Below are 21,324 nucleotides of genomic sequence, written 5' to 3' on the forward strand. Positions count from 1 at the left end.
AGACACAGTAAGGAAGTCAGCAAATGCTTGGAAGGACACCAGCAGCAAAAGGACTATCTAAGTGAGTGTTCACTCCCCTATGATTTTTTACAGCAAGTAAAGGATAAAGCTAGAACTAATCACTTCCCAGAAAAGAAACAATGCACTGATATTTTAAATAGCTTTCACCTATGAATACAAAAACATGAAAGCCACCTAGGTACTTTTAAAGCAACTGCTTCTGTATGGGAAAAAAAAGAGCTGTTCCATTTGAACTACATGAATGAATCTGCTTTAAGTTATAAGCAACCCTCTATAAATTGCATCTCACCTTATTTAGAAGTTGTGTGATGTTTATAATTAGTTGTTTTTTTTTTTTTCATTTAAAATGGTTCAATACAGTTCTCACAGCTAAGCCTGTTTGAAACATAACTGTTCTGTGTACCATAATTTTTAGGGAAGCATTTCTTGCCAAGTATGAAGCTGTAGCAATTTTAATTATTTTTAAATCAGTGGTCATCAAAATAGGCTTCATGACATTTATGACCGGGATTGCAAGCACAACTGTTAAGTCAGTTGTTCCTTAGCATTTGGGAAATGGTGACAGAGTTATTGATAGGACTGACTTCATGAGGCAATAAACTCAAGGGGCTAGCAAAGCTAACAAAGATCACATCTCTTACAAAAATATCTGCAAATCTTAATGTTGAAATCTGATGCCATTTTTTTCCTCATTCTGAAAAGGTGACTTTAGACACTATTAATCTTGTTTTCAGTTAAACTAGAAGCAAGGGTCAGCCTCAGACAGGCAGCTTGCAAGGAAACTGATTGTGAACATCTGGTTCCATAAAGCAAACAGATCTTATAAAGGAAAAATCATACAGGCTTATAAGAAAACATGAACTGTAAGAAGGACCCCTCCATTCTAGTTGTTTCAATCATCTCCTATTGTTCCAAAATTACAGTTGGACAAAAGAGCCTCTGGAAACGAAGGGAGGATGAGTTACATCTACCAATCCATAATACACTCATATTTTACAGCCTCTGTGCATATACTGTCCTTACGGAGTCCTAATTTATTGGAAAACAGTAGATATAAAGATGCAGCTTATTCTGTCAACTTGCTTACACCCATGAGCAAATCTTAAAGTTAATACAAATTTTAAAACAGACTTAAAAGCTGCTACAGTACATTTGAAGGTGTTTGATTTGTTAGAACATTAGTCTCCAATAAATTTAATTCTGTTTACTACTATAAAATATCATTTACTCACATTAAGATTTTATTTAAATACCAACCAGTCTTCATCAAACACCACCATCCAAACTGATACGCTGTATAAAAGTTCCATGGATCTACCATGATTTGTTTTAAAACAATCCAAATCCAATTAATAATGCTGAAAATTTTAGGCAGATCATAAATCCACTTTCATAGGTAATTTGAATTTTGTACCAAGATATCACTGAAGTTTACAAGATTTACTGTCTTTTTCAGGGATAATTTAATTGCCAACCATAAAGAAATGAGCTGATGAATGTTACTTTAGTCACAGGGCTAAGGTTTTAAAACTACCTTAGATTAAGTCCTTCAGTCCTGTACATCATTTCTGGGAGGAAAAAAATTGATTAGCATTCCTCTTCTCTTTTTAGCTGAAAATAAGGAATCTAATCTACGTTTAAGTTTCAGATGCACCCTAGAATATTTTATATACCCTCCTACACCACAGAAAGTAGGAGACCTAACACTTGTAGGCTCGTGGCCTTATATTTAACCCTCTAGGTAAAGCATAGGCCTGCTGCATCTATTAACGTACAAGCACGCTACACAGACTGTTGGCCTGTTTTTAACCCAAACATAAGCACACTAATACAGTGTAACTGTATAAGCATTCTTGCACTCAACTGCCCAGAAAAATCACATTGCCATTGCTACAACAGGCTGCAGACATTGCACTACCTATGCCTTATGCTAACCACACAAGGCCCTCCATCTGGCCCTGTTATCAACTTATTATGAGAATTTGCTGTGTGCAGACTGATGACAGGTGTCTCTTGTTATGACACAATTTAAGAATGAGATAACAGCAAAGGTCTTGAAAACATTAATATGGGCTGAAAACTAGAGCCCCTGGTTTAAAAACAGCTCCCTGATGGCAACTACCATTAGTCATTGCAAAAACACAATCTCAAGAGACGGGAATCAGCTTCAAGAATTTGAAGAACTTCTGCTTCAAGAAAAGCAGCAGCAGCAAAGCAAGAAGGGAAAAAACAAAACAAAACAACAGAACAAAAACAACCCCCAAACAACTCACATAGTATGTAAATACTCCAAGAGTTTACATGAAAGGTAGAAGAGAAGGAAGTGGCACCATATTTATGTTTTGTCACCATGTTAACACATGAGGTGCCCCCTTCTCCACCTTGACCGAAAGGCTGATTGGGATTCAGCAGAGCCAATCATGGAGAGAACTTACCAGTTTAGAAGCAGGACAGGGAAGAATTTGCAAAACATATAGCTTTTATTTATAGTTCTGAAAATGAAGTAAAATGCCCCTTTGAACCCATTGAATCCATGCCACATAAATCATTCTATTTGACAAGCTTCTACTTTAACAACATACAGCAAAACCCTGAAATACAGCTATTGTAAAAGACAACTGAGCAAAAACTTTCTTATTTGAAGATGATAATACAAAAATATTTGGAAAGTTATGGCAAACAATGAAACAGCCTTAGACTGCAGGCTGTTGTAAAAAGTTCCTTGCCTTGTTGAGCTCTCTTCTGATTTTCTCTGGACCAAACTGATCAAGGAAACATCTGAAGTGGAATGCATCTATAGCTACAATTTCAGTGTAGCGTCGCTGCCATTCATCCCTAAATTTGGAGGAAGAAAAGATGACAGTAAAATTAGTGTTTATTGTTATTATCATTGGCTACATAGTCATGATCTAAAATAAGCAATTCCCTGCAGAGCTTCTCCATTCGTAGAAGCTAGAAAGGTACTCTTGGAACAATGGGGCACTGAATATAGCATCAGAAGAGAGACAGGTTTCTGTGTAAATTTACAAATACTTTGTCCTAGACTTTGATTGTATAAGTAGAAACGTGGCACAAATCTAAACAATACTGTTTATTAGGTACAGAGGAACACCATATGGTCAAAAAAAGAGTACATTGGTTCTTTACCTACCTCTAAAATTTATAGAATCACTGAATAGTTTGGGTTGGAAGAGACCCTTAAAGATCATCCAGTCCCAACTCCCTGCCACCACCATGGGTCCACTAGGCAAGTTGCTTAGAAGTCCCATACAACCTGACCTTAAACACTTGATATTGGAGAGTACTTTATTTTATTTTTTTTATTTTAATCATTTCCATACAAAATTGATAATTTTGTATATTTATGAATTTAATTTCCTGACAATGCTGTCAAGAGACAATTAAGAGCTTTCTACTTAGACTCACAATATTAAATCTGATTTTGCCATACGAATAGTAGTATGATGTATACAATGATACCATGACACTCAGAGTACCACTGTCAAACTTCTTGTGACAAATTAAAATCCACAGTTCAGTCAGTATCTTCAGAAAATTTTGGATTCAATACATGTAACATAAAAGCTGTTGATTTAAGGACTGACAAGTTGGCAGGTACCATCATTAGTATCATTAAAGCAAGGAAGACAATAGATTAGGAGATAACTTTCTTAGCTTGTTGCGTCTACTGAAGAGAACAGGATCAAGCAATACATTTTTCTGCTAAGACAAATACTCAAGTTTTCAAGTTTAAGACGTATGTTTATTCCTTCACTTGAAATATATATGTGGAACTTTACCTTGGGGTCTTATCTTCATGGCTTCTTGCCCACCGGTAAGTTTCTGCATAGCCTGTATATTCACTGTACTGCTCAGTACCTGAAACAAATGATTTACCATATTACATACAAAATATTTAGATATTTCTTTCTCTTGGAAAATTTTTCATAGGAATCACTGCCTCTCTGAATGAAAACGCACCTCTCAGAAGCATCAACAGAAGCTAGAGATTCATCGCTGTATACAATTCTTGAAACCAGTACGGGCTTTTTTGTCACCTTATGTAATGTTTATTCTGTGGCAGACATTGCAAACATAGATCTTGTATGTATGCTGTCCTGTATGCGTGCTGTCCAGTATATAACTAGAAGGTAGTTTTTGATTTTTCCACCCCCATATCAAATAGGCTCTCAATAAATTGCCTGTCTTCTTTGAAGTCATCCTGGTTAATATGTAGTTAACAAAGACTGCCCGTCTCCCCTCCAGCACGGGGACCAAAATGAAAGCAAGGTTTCCTTTAAAATGCATTGAGGAGCAAAACGTGAGAGCAAAAAGTGTCTGGTCAGCATTACTGGAATACAATGTCAGGCTAACAAAGGAAGGCTATGGTTTTTGAATAATATAGAAAACCAGAAGTCCATAGGTGTGGCTGGTTTTTGCTTTGTTTTGTTTAAAACAGAGCAGCAAGGATATTTCTCAGTTTTGATTACCTGGTAACCTCTAAAAACTAGATAATTTCATAGTTTTTGGTAGACTGGCATATGTTTATTAACCATCAGGACTCTCTTAAAGACAGCAGCTCAGTTCCAGTGCTTTGAAATTGGAATAGGAACCAAGCAGGGAAGAAGAAATAAATTCTAAATGAATCAAAGAAAAACCATGCCATTTACATGCAGTCTATACTCACTACATGATACAAGTTATTAATTAGCACAACTCAGATCTAAGGACATTTTTGAGGTAAACACGAGTTGCTCCACTACCTAAAACCTGGCAATACTACCTCATCACAATTTAGCCAAAAGCTGAGCTGATGGTTTAAGAAACATGAGATGAAGGATATAAAGAAGATTTAAGTGTATGTGGCAGGCTGCATGTTTCCACTGAATTATTTTATTTCTCTAACGCAAAATTAGTGTCTACAAATCCACAGAGAAGCCCAATGGTAGGAACAAAGATTTCCAACACACTACTGTTACTCCAGTTGCTGCCCTACAACCTCTTGAGGGCAACCCTATATAAGGCTAGGTAGGACTGTTAAGCTTCCAAGTCTCACTGCCCAGTAATCCCTCCTTTCCTCTTGTTATTTTGTTTTGCGTTTGCTCAGTATGATTCTGGCACTATGACTGCTGACATGAATTCTTAAATATTACTGCAATTAATGGCACTGAACATATTGAAAGGCCGCTGTTCCCAGCTGTGGTGGCCAGTACCAGGAGGCTACTTCTGTAAAAGCCTGAGGACCCAGAAAATCATGTCTTGTACATACTTGGCTGCCCTGTGAAGAAGCCCAGCAGGGTATCTTGCAAGCATTAAAGGCTGTAGGAAAGTAGCACATTAAGTAGCTCAAGTCATTTTAGCTCTTTTGCTCTACTACACAAACTACTTTTCAAAGGTTTACCCTGAGAACAAGGAGAGCATTTTAACAGGGGGTAAAGATCATAACCCTAACAGGCCACTCCATCTTACCTAACCTCAGGTTCCTGCTTCAAAACTCAAATATGCAAAAATGCAAAGAAACACTCCTGAAGTATTTTGCCACAGCAAAATCAGTCTTCCCCGTTTTGGGCTTGTAACAGCTGAACTATTTTCAGTTGAATTTCAAAAGGTGGGTGATTGAAGAGAACACCTTGTTTGGAAAATTTCTGCTCATACCGGTATAGTTTGGCACGTTATAAACAGTGCAAAAAAAAGATGACAACTGCTAAGCAACCCCTTAAACACAAACAGCAACATCAGTTATGCCAGTAAATATAACAGAAAAATAGAGTTTAGAAAGATCTGTAAGCATTCAAAATCACTGACAGCACAAAATGAGTGATTACTAAGAAGAGAGTCATGCCTAACTATTGCACAGGTTGGTGATATTCTGAGAAGACAAGTTTTTCAATCTCTAAATAGGAAATTAAAAACATTGAAAATCAGAAACATAAAACTGCTCACTTTTAATCTTATCTGACAAGGAAACCTGGATGCTTGTTTTCAGTAGCCTTAACTATATGAAACACAAGCTGTTAAAAATGTTTAAATTGATGCTTATATTTCAAGACATTTTCCCCACTTACACAAATCCATTTTTACTAAGATGACTTATCAGTGCTTCTTTAACTCATCTGTCTTATTATCCACTCGTTATTTATTTAGATATGTCTAGACGATTAACCACACTGAGGACAAAAGCTCCACTCAAGGCTATTTTTGAAAGTTGCTAATCGAAGTGATTGTGATGGTAAAAGATTGCTCACCAAGAACCCACTGTTGCAAAATCAAAGTAAAAAAAACAACCATGTGATGGCAGAACATTCCTATACAGTCATATTCATCCATGACCTTACACACACGACAACCGTGATTAGCTTAGATATTCAGAGGTCAGCCTTCAAACTGAGTTGTAGGCTATCAATTGTCAGTTAAGACCTCCTGACTTAGCTAAAATTCAGATTTACTGATATACTTGGGAATAGTGTCTGAGCTAACAATAAGAAAAGGCAAACAAGAGAAGCGTTTAACTTCCCTGACAACCCTTACTAGAGGACAACCAACAAAACTTCAATTTTGCGAAGAAAGCATTTCCTTTGTGGAAATGGAAAGCACATGGAAAGCATATGAAGGGAAAAGACTGGATTAGCAAGATATTGTAACAAGATAAATTACAACGTATTAAGATTATTTTTTCAAAAGCTGTTTTTATTAATTTTTATGAAAGTGCAGTGCATAATGACAAAAGCACCAAGAAGCAAACAAGCAAGCAAGCACATATATAAAAAGAAGAAAAAGTCAAAACACACAAACACTAAACTCATGTCCCAGCAACCCAAGGATAATGAAAATCAATGGGTTTTCATGAGCAAAGCTCTGGAAATATGTCAGACAAAAACAATTATTCAACTGGCAACACTTTGGCCTGTGAACCACTGGGATATAAACTGCTATTGCTGGGAGATTAGAAGCAATACAGGATAAATTGGATATGTTTGTTTCCGGTGAATTTCCTTCCACATCCCATAAAAAAAAAAAAAAGAGCCAAACAAGGCAGCATAACACAGCTTGACCTTTAAAAGCAACTACAAAATACACAAAAGAATTTTGACTTACCCAAAGTCAAAACAAAGTATATACAAGGATGACTGAAAAAACACATCCATAGTGAAACTTTCTTCAGCAGAAGAATAATGACATCTCCAAGTACTAGCACTTATGGGACCTGGTCCATGAAATGGACAATGCCCCTCCCTCCTCAGATTCCACAGTCTCGCTCTTCATTTGCATACAATTCATGTGGCATTATCAAATTCCCTAGGATAGGGATGAAAGAAGTACCACACTGTCCCCTCTCGTTTTTCTTTAGAGGGATTGTTAAGAAATAGTACCACTAGCACCTCATAAAAATTAGTACATGGAAAAAACAAGGATGTGGTTTTGTAGTTACTGCCATAAATGCACATTTACTGCCAAAGATGAGGGAAGGTCCTGCTCTGTCTTTCAACCAGTTCTGACTTATTACATATGCATCAGCATTAGTCTTCTGGCTCTCCTGGCCCTCCAGACAATGGCATGATCAGCCAATCCAGCTGAAAAAACACATTATCACAAGTAAATTCTCAGCTGCACAAATTACCCGATCAAGTTCATTGCATGAGCAACGTGCTTAGAAGTCTCTGAACATGCACCACTGAGGCACAGATAGGACTGGCCATTGTTCAATCTGCAGTTTTAAAGCAAACATGGAACACAGCTTCACTGACTCTTAACAGTGTCTGAATATACGCAAACTTGAAGGAAAAACAAAAGCAAAAAACGCACCCTCCAAAAAAATACCATAATAAAGAAAAAATTCTGAATGAAAACCCGTGACTCGCTTTCACAGCTCTACCAGAAATGCAATTGTAGGAATCTCTGGCATTGCTGCTGACATTTCAGTAGGTAGATGTCTGTGTTGAAGAACTTGACTGTGCATGACCACTTCCATATTCAGCACAGCGGTGATCTTAACCAGATACCATGCAATCACAATGAATTCAATTTCTCTCCCATTTCTCAGACTCTACTGCAAATTTAAGCTACGCAGTTCTACCCATTAGGCCACTGAGTCAAGATGCATCACAAAACTAATTCATCAGGAGGATTGTGACATGCAGTGGAGGCTTGGCTATTAACTGAGATGGAAGAAGTCCAGGGATAAAATGAAAATGATGGGATGGCCATTTCCATTAGAGAAGGATGGAAGCAGCTCTTTCAAAACGTTTGTATTTGGAATCTGTTAGTACACAGACAGATAGCTGCACTCTGTTCTTATGCTCCCCAAAAAAGGCTCACTCAGAGGACAATACTTGAATAAATTACTTTTGTTACAGCATCATATCCAAAACACAAGACAACAATCAGAACTGGCCAAGAAATTTAGCATTTATTTTTAAAAATAATCACAAAAGCAAGTTTACCTAAAAGTTTTCACAGAAAAGGCAAGGGTTTTGGTGGGTGGAAAAACAAACCAAAACACTGGGTGAAAGATTACCAAGGTTAAGACTGAAAACAAAAGAGGTGCTGGCCACTACAACCAATAGTTTCAGGGCAGGGTAAGATTTGGAAGATATAAGCTCAAATTTCTACCATCCATGCATGTAAGAAAGAATGAGTGCTTTGGAAGGACTTTTTCCAAGAAAACTGTTCCAATGCCTCCACAAATTCCAGTCTGTTGAGTCAGTTCAGGTAATGAAAAACGATTTTTTTTTTTTTTTTTACACTCTACTAGGTTGAAAAATAACATACATAATCTATTAGTCCAAGCAAATAGTGTATCTCTTGATAAAATATTTTTTATTTACTCCAAAGAATAGCTATAAAGAAAAAAAATCTATCAACATTTTATTATTTTGCCAGTCACACAGTGTCTAGCTGCTGTGTTACCATGTATACAACCAGGATGCAGCATTACCTGGGACTGGCCAGTTCTTACCAGTGACATTAGCTGTTTTCTCACCTAATTATTTTGATCCAATGTGTAATAAAACATCACAAATTTTAAACAGATGGTGAACAAAAGGAACAATATTTTCAGTGAAGCACTGGACAGACAGTGCACACAGACTCACAACAATATACTGGAGAAGCACTTAGCTTTTGATGTTGCAAGTTATGAACACAACCGATAACAAGTAATATGAACACATGTTTGTAACCTACTAAATCAACATTCTCAAGAAACATTTCCTGACTTTCTATCATTTTTAACAGATGCTCATTTTTTCTTCTACCGCTTCCTTCCCTGTTTGGTAACCAGAAGACAGTTCCTATTCTCAGATTGAGCTTTCAGTCCCATGGATTACATTGAATGTTACAAATTCCAGACAGGAACAAAACCCACCCTGCTTTGGCACATCAGAAGCATTACCTGCTAATAGCTAGTAATTGTCTTTTACCTATGTTGCCCAACAGTATTCCTTATGTAGGCCTAAAGATGCTGAGTCCTTAAACAAATTTATATAAGGTAAGAAGAGTTCTGTAACACCTCATCTGCTCATATTGTTTCCTTCCTTCAAAAAGGATGTACTGGAACAGTGGCCCTACAGTCTTAAGAAGTCGGGTGAACAAGGAAACTTATTGTTAAGTGAGTACAATCTTTTTATTTTCCTACAACATTTAAGCATACTGAACAAGTTGAAATATATTTTTCTACATAGAAAACCAGAACAAGATGTGAAACATATACTGCAACAACTAACCTGTGATGATGAGACATTCATTGTGATCCAAGACTTCAGTGATGAGCCTCGATACAATCAGTTCTGGGTTGATTAAAAACCGAATTTCTTCTTGTACCAGTCCTGCCCCAGTGACACCACCTCCAACAAAACGGTTTGCAAAATCAACCTAACAAAAATATATTCAGGAGGATTAAGAGATAAGCAAACAGCATAAAATCCTTTCATTTACTGAGGTAAATAAAGTCCTGTACAAATTTCAACTCTGTTGAGATCCACTGCTACCATTTAAAAATACAAACAGCAGGACAGAACCTGATTCACAGCATGCCCATCTCATTCTTCCCTTTCTTTTGATTGAGAAAAATCAAAATGAGACAAGTGAGATATTATACAGCAAAATAAAGTTCTGCATATCAAAGGCTCTGAATCCCATTTTTAGTTTTGAAAGGGCATGCATGTAATTATAAAAAGTTTCAGTAAGTGTGAAAAATGGAAACAGCAGATTACAGTATCCTTCCTGCATTTTACAGACACAGAAGAATTATTAAGTTGTCCTTTAATAAGCTTTCTGCCTTGGCTGTCCACACAGAAGCATTTTTAGCTCAGCACTGCCCTGTACCAGTTGTTCTGTACTTAGAGGAATCTCTTATGGATTGTCCTTGAAACACACTTGGAACAAGGCACGCCATCGTTTTGATCACCAAAGTTTCTGCCTGATACAGGGAAGCTATGGACTCTAGTTTTTGCTACAATAATACATTTTTTATATAGACAACAGTTTTAAAAGCAATTGCTTTATTCAATAAATTACTACTTATGTAAGTTACCAACCCTTAAGAAGTTTGCACCACTTTTTCCTGTCTCAAGAAGTACTAATTTTTTTCTAATTAATTAATTTATGGTAACAGAACTCTAGAAGACAGACTGCTTTCCTTCTTTCTTTAAGGTTATTTGAAAACTCAAGTGTATTCCTTGCTATCGATATGGACAGGACATCTTCCTTTATCAATTTATTTCAACTGACTGGCTCTCAGACCAGAACAGTGGTGCTGTAGCAGCAAAGTCTCCTGAACTCCTGACCTGGTCACTGTCTGGGGCACAACCATCATAACAAAAAAGAAAAAAAAAAAAAAAAAAAGGCATAAGAACACCAAAACCCTTGGCAGCTCATCAAAATTCCAGCCTGAAACTTTTATCTTGTCAATCTTTGATCCCAGTTTGAACCAAAGGACCTGAAGCTGTCCAGGGCTTGTGATTTTCTGTCAGCTAGCTCTGTAACAGGTACATCTACCAGCCTCAGTGAGCTAGGGAATACTGATATCACTAATTCTGCCCATGGAATTCATCTTGATGTTTCATTTACATGCATAACGCTTTGTCACTTAAGTCAATTGAGGATAAACAATTTTAAACTGACAGACTCTAAAAAATATGACAAAAACATGAGATAAAGCCACATTTACTGGTATATGCACTTACCTGTAGCATACCTTGTCCATTGCCTTCAATAGTGCCCTCATAGGTGACATGTAATCTAGACAGTTTTTTCTGAGATCTATCATTGAGGAAAAAAAATATTGCACAGAAAAGATGATTACAGGATCCCCAAAGAGACATCCATTTAAGAGAAAACCCGTCTAAAACCTAGCTTTTTATGCACCTAAGCGTAAGGTGGTTAAAAAAATCCAAAGGATTAAGGAAAATGCATTTGCCTTTCTGAAACAATTTATTAAGGCTTAATAACACAGTCAATGGTTCAGTTTCTCCACCTCTTTCATTACAAAGCCCCAAAAGTGAAGTTTCATTTCCACATTTTTCACACGAGTCTGTACCACATTAACTTGCTAACCAGGAAAAAAGCTGCAAGCATAGCATTTTAATTCATTATATTTTCTGTCATTTCTGGCATCAAGTCAGCTCTCACTTTCTCTCCTCTCAAGCAACAAACAAAAAGGTATTACTGTTTTAAAAAAATCTCTTAAGACTCGTCTGCTCCACAGGCAAACAGATACAAGCTCCAGTCACACTAACTGTCGGTGTCCATTCACCCACTTCTTTCTGTTCTTCTCTCCATAGCAAGCCAAACCAAACATTATTTTCCGGATCACTTGCTGGCCTGAATCAATTCAACTTTAATGGGATTCAGGTTAATCACTAAGCAAATTCTTACATTTAACGAGACATTTGACTTACCTTTCCCAGTCTGGAAACTCTTGGAGACTTTGCCTTGTAAACGTCACCAACCCAGTAGGTTCTACAAGCAAACAAACCCCAGGGGGAAAAAAAAAAAAAAAAAAAAAAAAAAAAAAAAGTATTAACTGCTAGGCTTTTAGATTATTTTAATTACAACAAGCATAATTCCTGACAGAAACAGAAGTTAACTTCAAAAGCATGTATGGGTTTGAGGAGAACAAAAATAAATTTGCTTGCTCTAAAAACAAACAAAAAGCTTTCAATAAATGAATGCTTCTCTACAAGGGAATACTGTTATCAGTGGCGCTATATATATTGTTATTATATTTTTATTTATTTATATTTATTTATTTACAAAATTAAGCATTCACCTGTTGACAACATCTTCAGTTTACATAGCCCCTACTGTATTCCTTTACAAGGAATTCAATTACCATTTGCAATAAAAAAGTTGTGAAATTATTACAGTCATTTATAGAGCTAAGTTACTATTGTCTTACTAATTCCTTTCAAAACAAACAAACAAACCAAGAAATTGGGTCTTAAAAGTGTAATACAAACTTTTAATTCAAGAAAACAACATGCAAAAATGTCATTAAGTAGTTTGAAGTTATAACATTAAGAAATGTAATACAGTAGTTTTGATAAAGCATGCTCCCAACAGATTTCTGATGCACAGGGGGCCAGAGACAGCTGCAAAAATTTTAAAACACTACTAAACTAGTAAGAAAAAGCCAGTACACTACAGCCCTTCTCACTTACACACATAGATCACAACTTACATTTTACCCCAGAGATTTATTTCTATTGACACTGCTGAAAGTTTGTTAGCTGAAACAGGAGGTAGCATTTAATTAGTTGTGAATGAAAATGACGAACTAAAGATGGACTGAACCAAGTACAAGGATTTCTATAATAGCTTGCAGCTGTTTTCCTATTTAGAACAAACTCTTCTGAGAGAATATGAAGCTAATAGTGAAATACTGACACAAAAAGAGAAAGTTCGATAAAAATTCTGTAAGATATTGCTGCAGATGCAACATATGCAACAGCAGTAAAATCCCTTTCTCCTAAAAATGTAATATATAAGATCTGATACAGTTCATACTCTGATAAATATATTTTTGAGAGTTTATGCAGGCATTCAAATTAATGGCAACAACAGAATATTTGACCACGCACACTAAGGAAACTACCATGCTAATTTCTAAAAGAGCTGAAGACATCCCACTTCTTGATACCATTTACTTTATTTTAAACTGGGAAAAGTTCACAGCAGCTTTGTTTTGGATGAACAGAAGGGAAAAACCTGAAGTATCAACACAAGCAAGGAAAAACCACTTAGAATTAAAAATGTCATGGTCAGAGGACTAAATGGGCATCCTACAGGAAATCTGAAAACTGATCCAGAATCTTTAAGCAAGAGATAGTACCTGTAATTTTAATGACTATATATGTTGTTAAGTTCCTTCTGCTTTCTCACTCTGGTATGGTGCACCAAGTATTTGCATATATTATACACACACACACACACAATATGTGTTTATGGATACAGAACTACACATTTGATATATAGCTTTTATATAAATGTGTGTGTAAAAATATCTGTATGCAAATACAGATATTTTAGACATACATAAAAACACTCTTCAGAAAAAAGGAACAAAGAATAAGCTCCATGCAAAAAATGAAATTGCATGTCTCATCTATATGGGATAAATTGACACTAAGAAGAATATCAGTGCACTCGGTGTGCTGCCTTTTGTTAGACATTTCCATCATAATGCCACATAGCCATTTCTAAATTGAATGGGATTAAATTCTTCATGTGTCTGCTTCATAGCTCAAAAAAAAAAAAAAAAAAAAAGAATTACAACAAGAATTACTTTTTTCTGTGACTCTTCTAAAATAGCAGAAAAGCGTCTTAAGTTTCTCAGGCTTCCTTGGTGACCGTCCTTCAAACAATCTGGAAAACAGACATAGAAGCAATTTGATTAGATTTCAGGGAAACACACCTCGCCTAATTACTACGCAGTATGTAAAAACAGAAAAGCAGTTTGCCCTCCGTAAAGTCAACCACTTCTAAGCCACAAAGGGGCTGTCCAAGCAGTTCTTTCCATAAAGTATTTACTCACAAGGCTGCTACACTGTGCCTCCATTGCCTTGATCATGAAAAGAAACTATGCCGTTCATACCACTCATTATTCAGATAACAGGCTTGAATTCTACACAAACACTGAGATGATGCATTTCCCACAGCTACTTGGAAAGTACGTTTACGTGCTTATATGTGTAGTACACTTTAAAGGCAGACAGTCAAAACCATACACCTTCATAAAAGCACATTCTTCAAAGTAGAGCTGTTTCTTAGGTTCATTCACTCGATGAGTTTCTGATGAAATGATAACGAAATATCCATCTTTTATTGATTTTGTAATATCAAAAAATATAATTTCAATATGAATGTCCAAGAAAGCTATGAGTTTTATTTGCAGCAGACTGTCTTGAATTGAAATCAGTGACCCGGAGTGAAAACAAGCACATTGAGTATTCCTGGATCCAAATGCCTTACCCTACTTACAGCTCAGTGAGTTGCAGAAGAGAATATAATGCAACTATATTGCTTTGAAGAGCTGCATCATACCAGCAGCATTTCTAAAGAAATGAATCCTCCCCCTGCAGAAACGGCTTTATCCACTGAGCTACTACTGGCATTCTCAAACTCATCTGTAAAAAACTAAGCATTAAAAAGAAGCATCCAATTTTTAGCCATTAAGTGAATGTATGCTTTTAAGGTTAACTGAAATATTTTTACAGCGTCATCCATCTTCCAGCAAGTTGAACAGGCATTACTTAATTTCACTTCCAATAAAGTGACAAGGCATTGTTATTGGCAAAACATAATGGAATTTATCTGGAAGGAAGAATAGTGGGGACTTCAGAAATAATATCTTTTGAACAGGAAGGTCACTAAAAGATGTCTGATACAGTGAAAGCCCTGAGGATGTAAGGTGCAACAGCCCCCATCCCCTCCAAACAAACAACACAACACAAAAGCCACAACAGTGAGGAAAGCAATGACACAACATTATTCATTTCTTTCCATGCATTGGAATGATAACCTGCCTTTAAAAGCAGAATACTGTCAGGTAAACTTAGCTTTTAGTGATAAAGCAAAATAGATTTTTCTCCAGTATTTAAAAATTCTTATGGGATACGCATGCTGAAGACATAAATTTTATCCAAAATCTGTTTTAAGTTACAGAAGCTAATTTTAGGTTGTCACAAAGGACTAAATAGGTATACTGCATGAAATCTGAAACCTGACCCAGAATCTGTAAGCAAGATGTAGTACCTGTAATGTTAATACATTTAATAAAGGTTGGAAAGGTCTTATAAAAACCTCAGTCTTGGAACAACAAATTAGGACTTTAAGAAGGCAAACTTTATATGTACATGTCCTACTTTAAAACGGACCCATCTCTAAGTTCTAGCATGGGGTTGTGCTTTCTCAACTAGTAAGGGGCTCCATAAAAAGCAGTTAAGTCTTTATGCACTTAAGTCTTGCCTAAATCCCTATGTTATCTCTGACTTTTTATCTGGAAGTTTTATTTGGTATGAATCCTTTAAACTGGTTAGTTTATATATTAGCCTAATCATGCCTTCATCATTATTTTTTTTGCCTCAACTTCAACTTGAAATCTTGCTCATGTTGCACATTCCCAGGAGTGAGTTCTTCATGGCACAAAGGCAGTACATGATTTAGCATAACTAGCACACTGTGCTAAAAGTCCAGAGCTGAAAAAACTATGCTTGGAATAGGCAGATCAAGCTAAAAGGGAACAACAGCAAGGCAGATGAACTCGGTTTCATCCATTACAATTACTCACCAAAATGTAGTCACCGTGTCAGTAGGGAATTTTAACCAAATAGACATTTTTTTTAACCTGAAGTGATCAGCAACAGACTGTATTTTCTCTTGTTAAGTGCTGTGATAAATACCTCTTTTCTTTCTCTCCTGGGATTAAAGCTAGAGTAATGCTGATTGCTTCGGAAATCTCATTTACAGCAGATAAATTCCCAAAACACATTCTATAATTACAACAATAAGAGAGATCTGTACTTCTGTCCTGCCCTGTAGCACTGGGTAAAACTGTTAAAGATTATTAAAGTCACTGTGGCGACATGTAGACTCTTTCCTAGCTAAGTCAGACACCTACTTCAATTTTTTGAAGAGAAATCTTCTACATGAGAAAGAAAACACCAACAACAGCAAGATCAGCTACTGGGAATATGCAAAAAAAAAGTGCTCAATAAAAAAAATTCTCAACATCCATCAATAAACATGCAGTAAAGTTTTAAGGCAATAGTTTGCACTGTTTCAATATTTATTATTGCAAAAACAGGTGCTCTTATTTTATAGTAATGTTTTCCTGAAATCTTAGGGTGGAAGAAGTATTTTAGAAGTATAATCAATATTCTGCTTTCTGAAGCCTCACTGACTGCAAATTCAGAATTGTCTTATTTTCAACCAACATTTCTACCTTGGAAAGGCAGTAAGCAAAAAGAAAGGCAGAGCTCTGAGGAACCTGCTTGTAAATGCCTCGAAGAGCACCTCACATGGGGCTGGTGCGTTGGAAACTGTAAACAGTTCTCTAACCAAAACCTAAGTTGTTTTTTTTTGTAATGCTGAAAACACCATGTTGTCTTTTCAAGAAACACAGATGCAAAAGAGTGTCAAATACACAAATGGAAGAAACACATTCTCACGTGGCGTTTTATACATCTAAAGTATCTTGGCAAGTGGTCAATCTGAAAGGTACTTCTAAGGGTACCCTTCCAATGAAGCAACATCAACATGATCTAATAACATGAAGAGCTACTCAGAAGTGTCCTTGGCATGCAAACAGTTTACTGGGGAAAAGCTGAAACTGTTTAGATAAATGGTTTCATAACGCACTGCTTCTGATTAAGGTGTAATTCAAAATATAGCAGCTTACTTGTAAACTTTAATTTCCAAGGAGCTAAACTGATCCCTTGATGTTACACCAAGAATTGACTCTGTAATTTCCCAAGCAGAAAGAACCATTACAACCTTGTGATTTAGGCTGCTAGTTAACATGAATTTCCTATCAGTATTTCCATTCCCAGCCTGCATCTTCCCACCCCCAGGCTGCAGTTTTTTTTAAATGCTCCTTGGCAAAGAGTACACAGGTGTTTCTAACACTGAAATTGGAACCTATCCTAAGGCCCAGAAAACTGTCAACACTGTAACAACACGCAAAAATGTGCAGTATGGATTATACTTCAAAGCATCGTACAAACTTCCCATTCATAAATCCATGACATTTCATATGTGCTGCTTGCAAAAAATACGGGTGCACAACTTTATAGTTATGGTCCCCACAATTCACCACCTGAGCTTTTTCCTCAACTACCACAGGTACCTTCTTACAGAAAGAGTACTTTCTTACAGGAAGAAAAAAATTTTGTACCATTCATAAAAAACATTTTTAAAACAATGGTTATTTAAAACTTTCATCTTTTTTAATTCCTATTTTTGTGTTTCATAAAATACAGACAATGCTACCACAGTAGTATATGTATTGGAAAAAATAAACATATATTATGTGCTCAAAAAACTTTTTCTCTTGGGGTGCATGATCAAAAAAGTTTGGAGACCCCTGCCCTAGACAGTTTTAAAAACTTAAATGACAGTTGCACAATCTAAGACGAGGAAATCATCTTAAACAAATTAAAAATTGGAATTCTTACATACAATGTAAAATAGAAACCCTTACTAGAAAGTCCTGCTACTACTGAAAATAGTTTAAGTGAGAACTAAAAATAAAGCTTTTCAATAGCAAAATTTCAATTCATGTATTTTGGACTTCATAGGAATCAAAAGCAGGACAATCTAGATAAGAAACCTGCCCAGAGACAAAAGGCAGACAAAATAACTTGCTCTGTGAGAGCACAAAAGGAGAAGTCACTATCTAGATCTCACACTTCCAGCACAACCTTAAGTGAGTCAAGTACAGCAACATCAGTTCTGTTTTTCTGGTGGCTAGTGTACGTCTTCCCCATTTAATAACCCAAATCCCAGCTTTCTGAATTAAAACAGCCTTCTATTTCTGTCTATACAGAAAGCAATTTAGAGGTTTTGAATTCCCTTGGCATCAAGTGGGATAAAAACAATATATTCAATGATTCAACCTCATAGGCAATTTCTTAATTACTGCTGTGTTATAGGTATAAGCTGTCATCATCTCAAAGTTATTTAAGGCATCATACCATTCAACACCGTTTTGTTTAATTAGGACTCCATCTTTGGATTAAATATCAATTTTTAAGATTTGTATAAGCATACAGAAATTAAGCAATGTGACTTTGTTAGTCGTCTAGAGGCTAAAACCACCTTTCCTTCTCACATACAACCAGACTCCTGCTCTGTACTTTTCATTTTGTGCTTTCATTCATTTTGGAAAGCAACTTGGAGTATTTTAAGTTGCTCCTAAGAAAAAGCTTTAGTGACTTAGGAGTCTAAGAAACAGCATGCTGATATATGACTGATGGAATGATAAAAATGCTAACCCCAAGTACTCAACACCAAGAAACAGCAGGGTAAAATGTTTCAAAGTGAACATCTAACCCAAAAAGCTTTACCACAGCATGGTAAAACTGAGTTCTGAAGTCAATGACTGTATTTACTGAGGTATCAAAGAAGTACTCAGAGTACTGCTGCAATCACCAGAGCAAAGTAATTACTAGACTTGTTAGGAATGGCGTCCTTCTAAGCCATCTATTTAAAGATCATTTCATCATCCACCACACACGTTGATTTTAACTTTTCCCAGGAAATGATGCTCCACTGAAATCTATGCTAATTAGTACATAGACCTAAGGCAGGTGTAACAGGACCACTGCCTATAGACAAAGAAAACCTAGAATTACCTTTCAGAGGTGCAATACATCTCTCTGTCCAAATCAAGTTCTCTCAAAGTCACTAGATAATTTATTCCCCAGAGAACCCTCATTAGTGTTGCAAAATGGATGTTGTTTATGAAGAGACAATTGCATTACTAGAAAATTAGATTTCAATTCTCCTGTATAAACGTACCATAGTTTGCCCATTTCCTTTCATATATTATACAATCCATAAAAGACATATATATCTTAACTACTGTTGTTGTTTTTTTTTTCTCCCCTCATTTCTAATCACTTGAAATTACTTTAAAAGCTTGTTTGATAAAGATGAAGAAATTCAGTCCTAGTAGAATGCCGGTGGTTTCAGACCAGAGCATCTCACTAAGGTATGTGCTAAAAGATCCACCAGGCTTCTGTTACTAGACATGCTATTTTTAATTGTATTACAGCCTCGCTTGCTTTGACAGGAACTATTACAGATGCCTCATATCTCCAGTTTAATTACAGTAGTTTTTTGAAAAAAAGAAAATAAACAAGTTATTGCAACTTGACACTACAGCTAAGAATGGTTCTTCAACAAACCAGTTTCCATTTCAGTCATCTAGAAAACAGATTCGAGATTGCAGGTTTTTTTCTTTATACTTTTCTTTTACATATAATCAGACTTGATAGTTTTCCAAAATTACCAAATACTATAACCTTAAGATACACAGGGAAGAAAAAACTCCCCAGAGCAAAGTCTTATATGACACTGGACTGTATCGGGTTTCAGTATCTTCTCAAAAATAAATACAAGAAAGCATTGTTCTTTCTTAACTTTGATATATTTCATGAAGGAAAATGCTTTATGAAAATTCTACACTAAAACACGAAGTATCCACAAAGAAGATTCATTATGAGTATTGCCAGAAGAAAGTGCTTTAAAATGTGAGCATCATCATAATCTGAGATATGATCTCCAAAGAGTCAATACAACTCATTCTTTACATTCAAACTGCATGCAACTTCTACGGGAAATTTATCAGTATGAGGGATAAAATGAAAAATATAATTATTCTTTTTGTATGTTACAAAAGCATATTTTTCAAATTGAACTTTTAAATTTTGGTTTGATGTTTGGTTTGAATGAAAGCAACGCTTTCTGCTGTTTTGTATGATTTAATTATTTGGCCACTGAACAGATGTCATTCCATCTACTAAAATTCATAACCATTCAAGCTCTCAAAGTTAAACTATGAATGCCATTATATTAACTACAATTTTAATGAATTATGTCATTAATGACTTAAGAACTGTAAGAGGCCGATCCTTGCCAAGTTCTAAAGGAAATAATTTAATTAAATTTCAGAGTATTTCATTATACAAGCAACTTTGTAGCATGATGAACAATCAAACTAGACACTCAGTGTAACAACATACCATTAACCCAAGTGCTTCAGTGTCAAATGAGGAAGGCTCGCTCTCCTCTCCCTTCATCCAGAAACACAGACAGGAGAGGAGGGGCACAGATGATTTCTGTTAATACTAACATACAAAATGCCCTTCCTTCCAATCACTTGCTGCTGTTAGCGCATGCACCAGCATTCAAGCCACATGCCATCATCCCTGCAGCAACAGTGCCAAGCACTGCTACACCAGAAAGTACTAAACAGAGGAGGAAAAAATGTATTCTTAATATCTTATACGCACTCAGCATCTGTCATTTTGTCAGATTCGTGTCTTGATTGGGCGTGGACAGTGGGTATCACAGTATCCTACTTAACACCACATAGAAACCTACAGCAGGGCAAAGACTGGAAGGGAGAAGGGAACATGACAGCACTTAAAATACAGAAAACATAACTACTTTATAGTGGATAAACAGCTACTGATGTTTAAGTCTGCATAAAGTGAATTGATATATGATTACTGTTTAAAACTGTAAACATAAGAAACAGATTACACACTTGTGTTTCTAACTTAAGGCACAAGTTTTATTTTTTTCAGTCTCAGAGTTGAAGGAAAGAGTGGAAGGAAGCCTTTTGTATGAACATATAAGGTGCATGCACAGTGGAATTAAGGAACACAGCATTCACTGAAAAAAATTCCCAAATGCTAGCATGCACTTAGTAATTTTACTTTATTAGGGAATCATGGCAGATTTACTTTTTTTTCCACACCCAAGAATGCAATAATTCATTCATAGTCATGCAGCAGAAATTATGCTGAGGAAAGAACCAAGTCTGGAAAAAACTGCAGGTTCACAATACTGTGGGGAGAAAGGGCTGCTGTGTAGAACAATTTGCTATGCCCATCCCTAAACAGAGCAGACCAATAGCCTGTAAAGCCTTTAAATCAAAACACCAGTAAAAAGAAAAAAAAAAGTCACAACAATCTTAATTTCAGCCATTATTGCTGCCTTTTTAACACATCCAGCTTCTCATGAAAGGCTTTTCTGTAAAACCTGAGGATACACACTGCAGCGGAACAAACCTTGTCA

General features: G+C 36.0%; 1 protein-coding gene across 2 annotated transcripts in view; it reads right to left on the minus strand.

Moving 5' to 3' along the window:
- Positions 1 to 21,324, minus strand: part of PARG (poly(ADP-ribose) glycohydrolase) — a 66,016-nt gene that overhangs the window by 8,712 nt on the left and 35,980 nt on the right. For both annotated transcript variants that reach the window (XM_082765109.1, XM_082765108.1), the window contains exons 10-15: positions 13,805 to 13,884; positions 11,919 to 11,979; positions 11,205 to 11,280; positions 9,744 to 9,891; positions 3,822 to 3,900; positions 2,748 to 2,856 (exon numbers count right to left, since the gene is read on the minus strand). In XM_082765109.1, the coding sequence (XP_082621235.1) occupies positions 2,748 to 2,856; positions 3,822 to 3,900; positions 9,744 to 9,891; positions 11,205 to 11,280; positions 11,919 to 11,979; positions 13,805 to 13,884 (553 nt within the window). The remainder of the gene's footprint in view (positions 1 to 2,747; positions 2,857 to 3,821; positions 3,901 to 9,743; positions 9,892 to 11,204; positions 11,281 to 11,918; positions 11,980 to 13,804; positions 13,885 to 21,324) is intronic.

Source organism: Aythya marila, assembly GCF_965140915.1.
Source record: "Aythya marila genome assembly, chromosome: 7".
NCBI lineage: Eukaryota > Metazoa > Chordata > Aves > Anseriformes > Anatidae > Aythya > Aythya marila.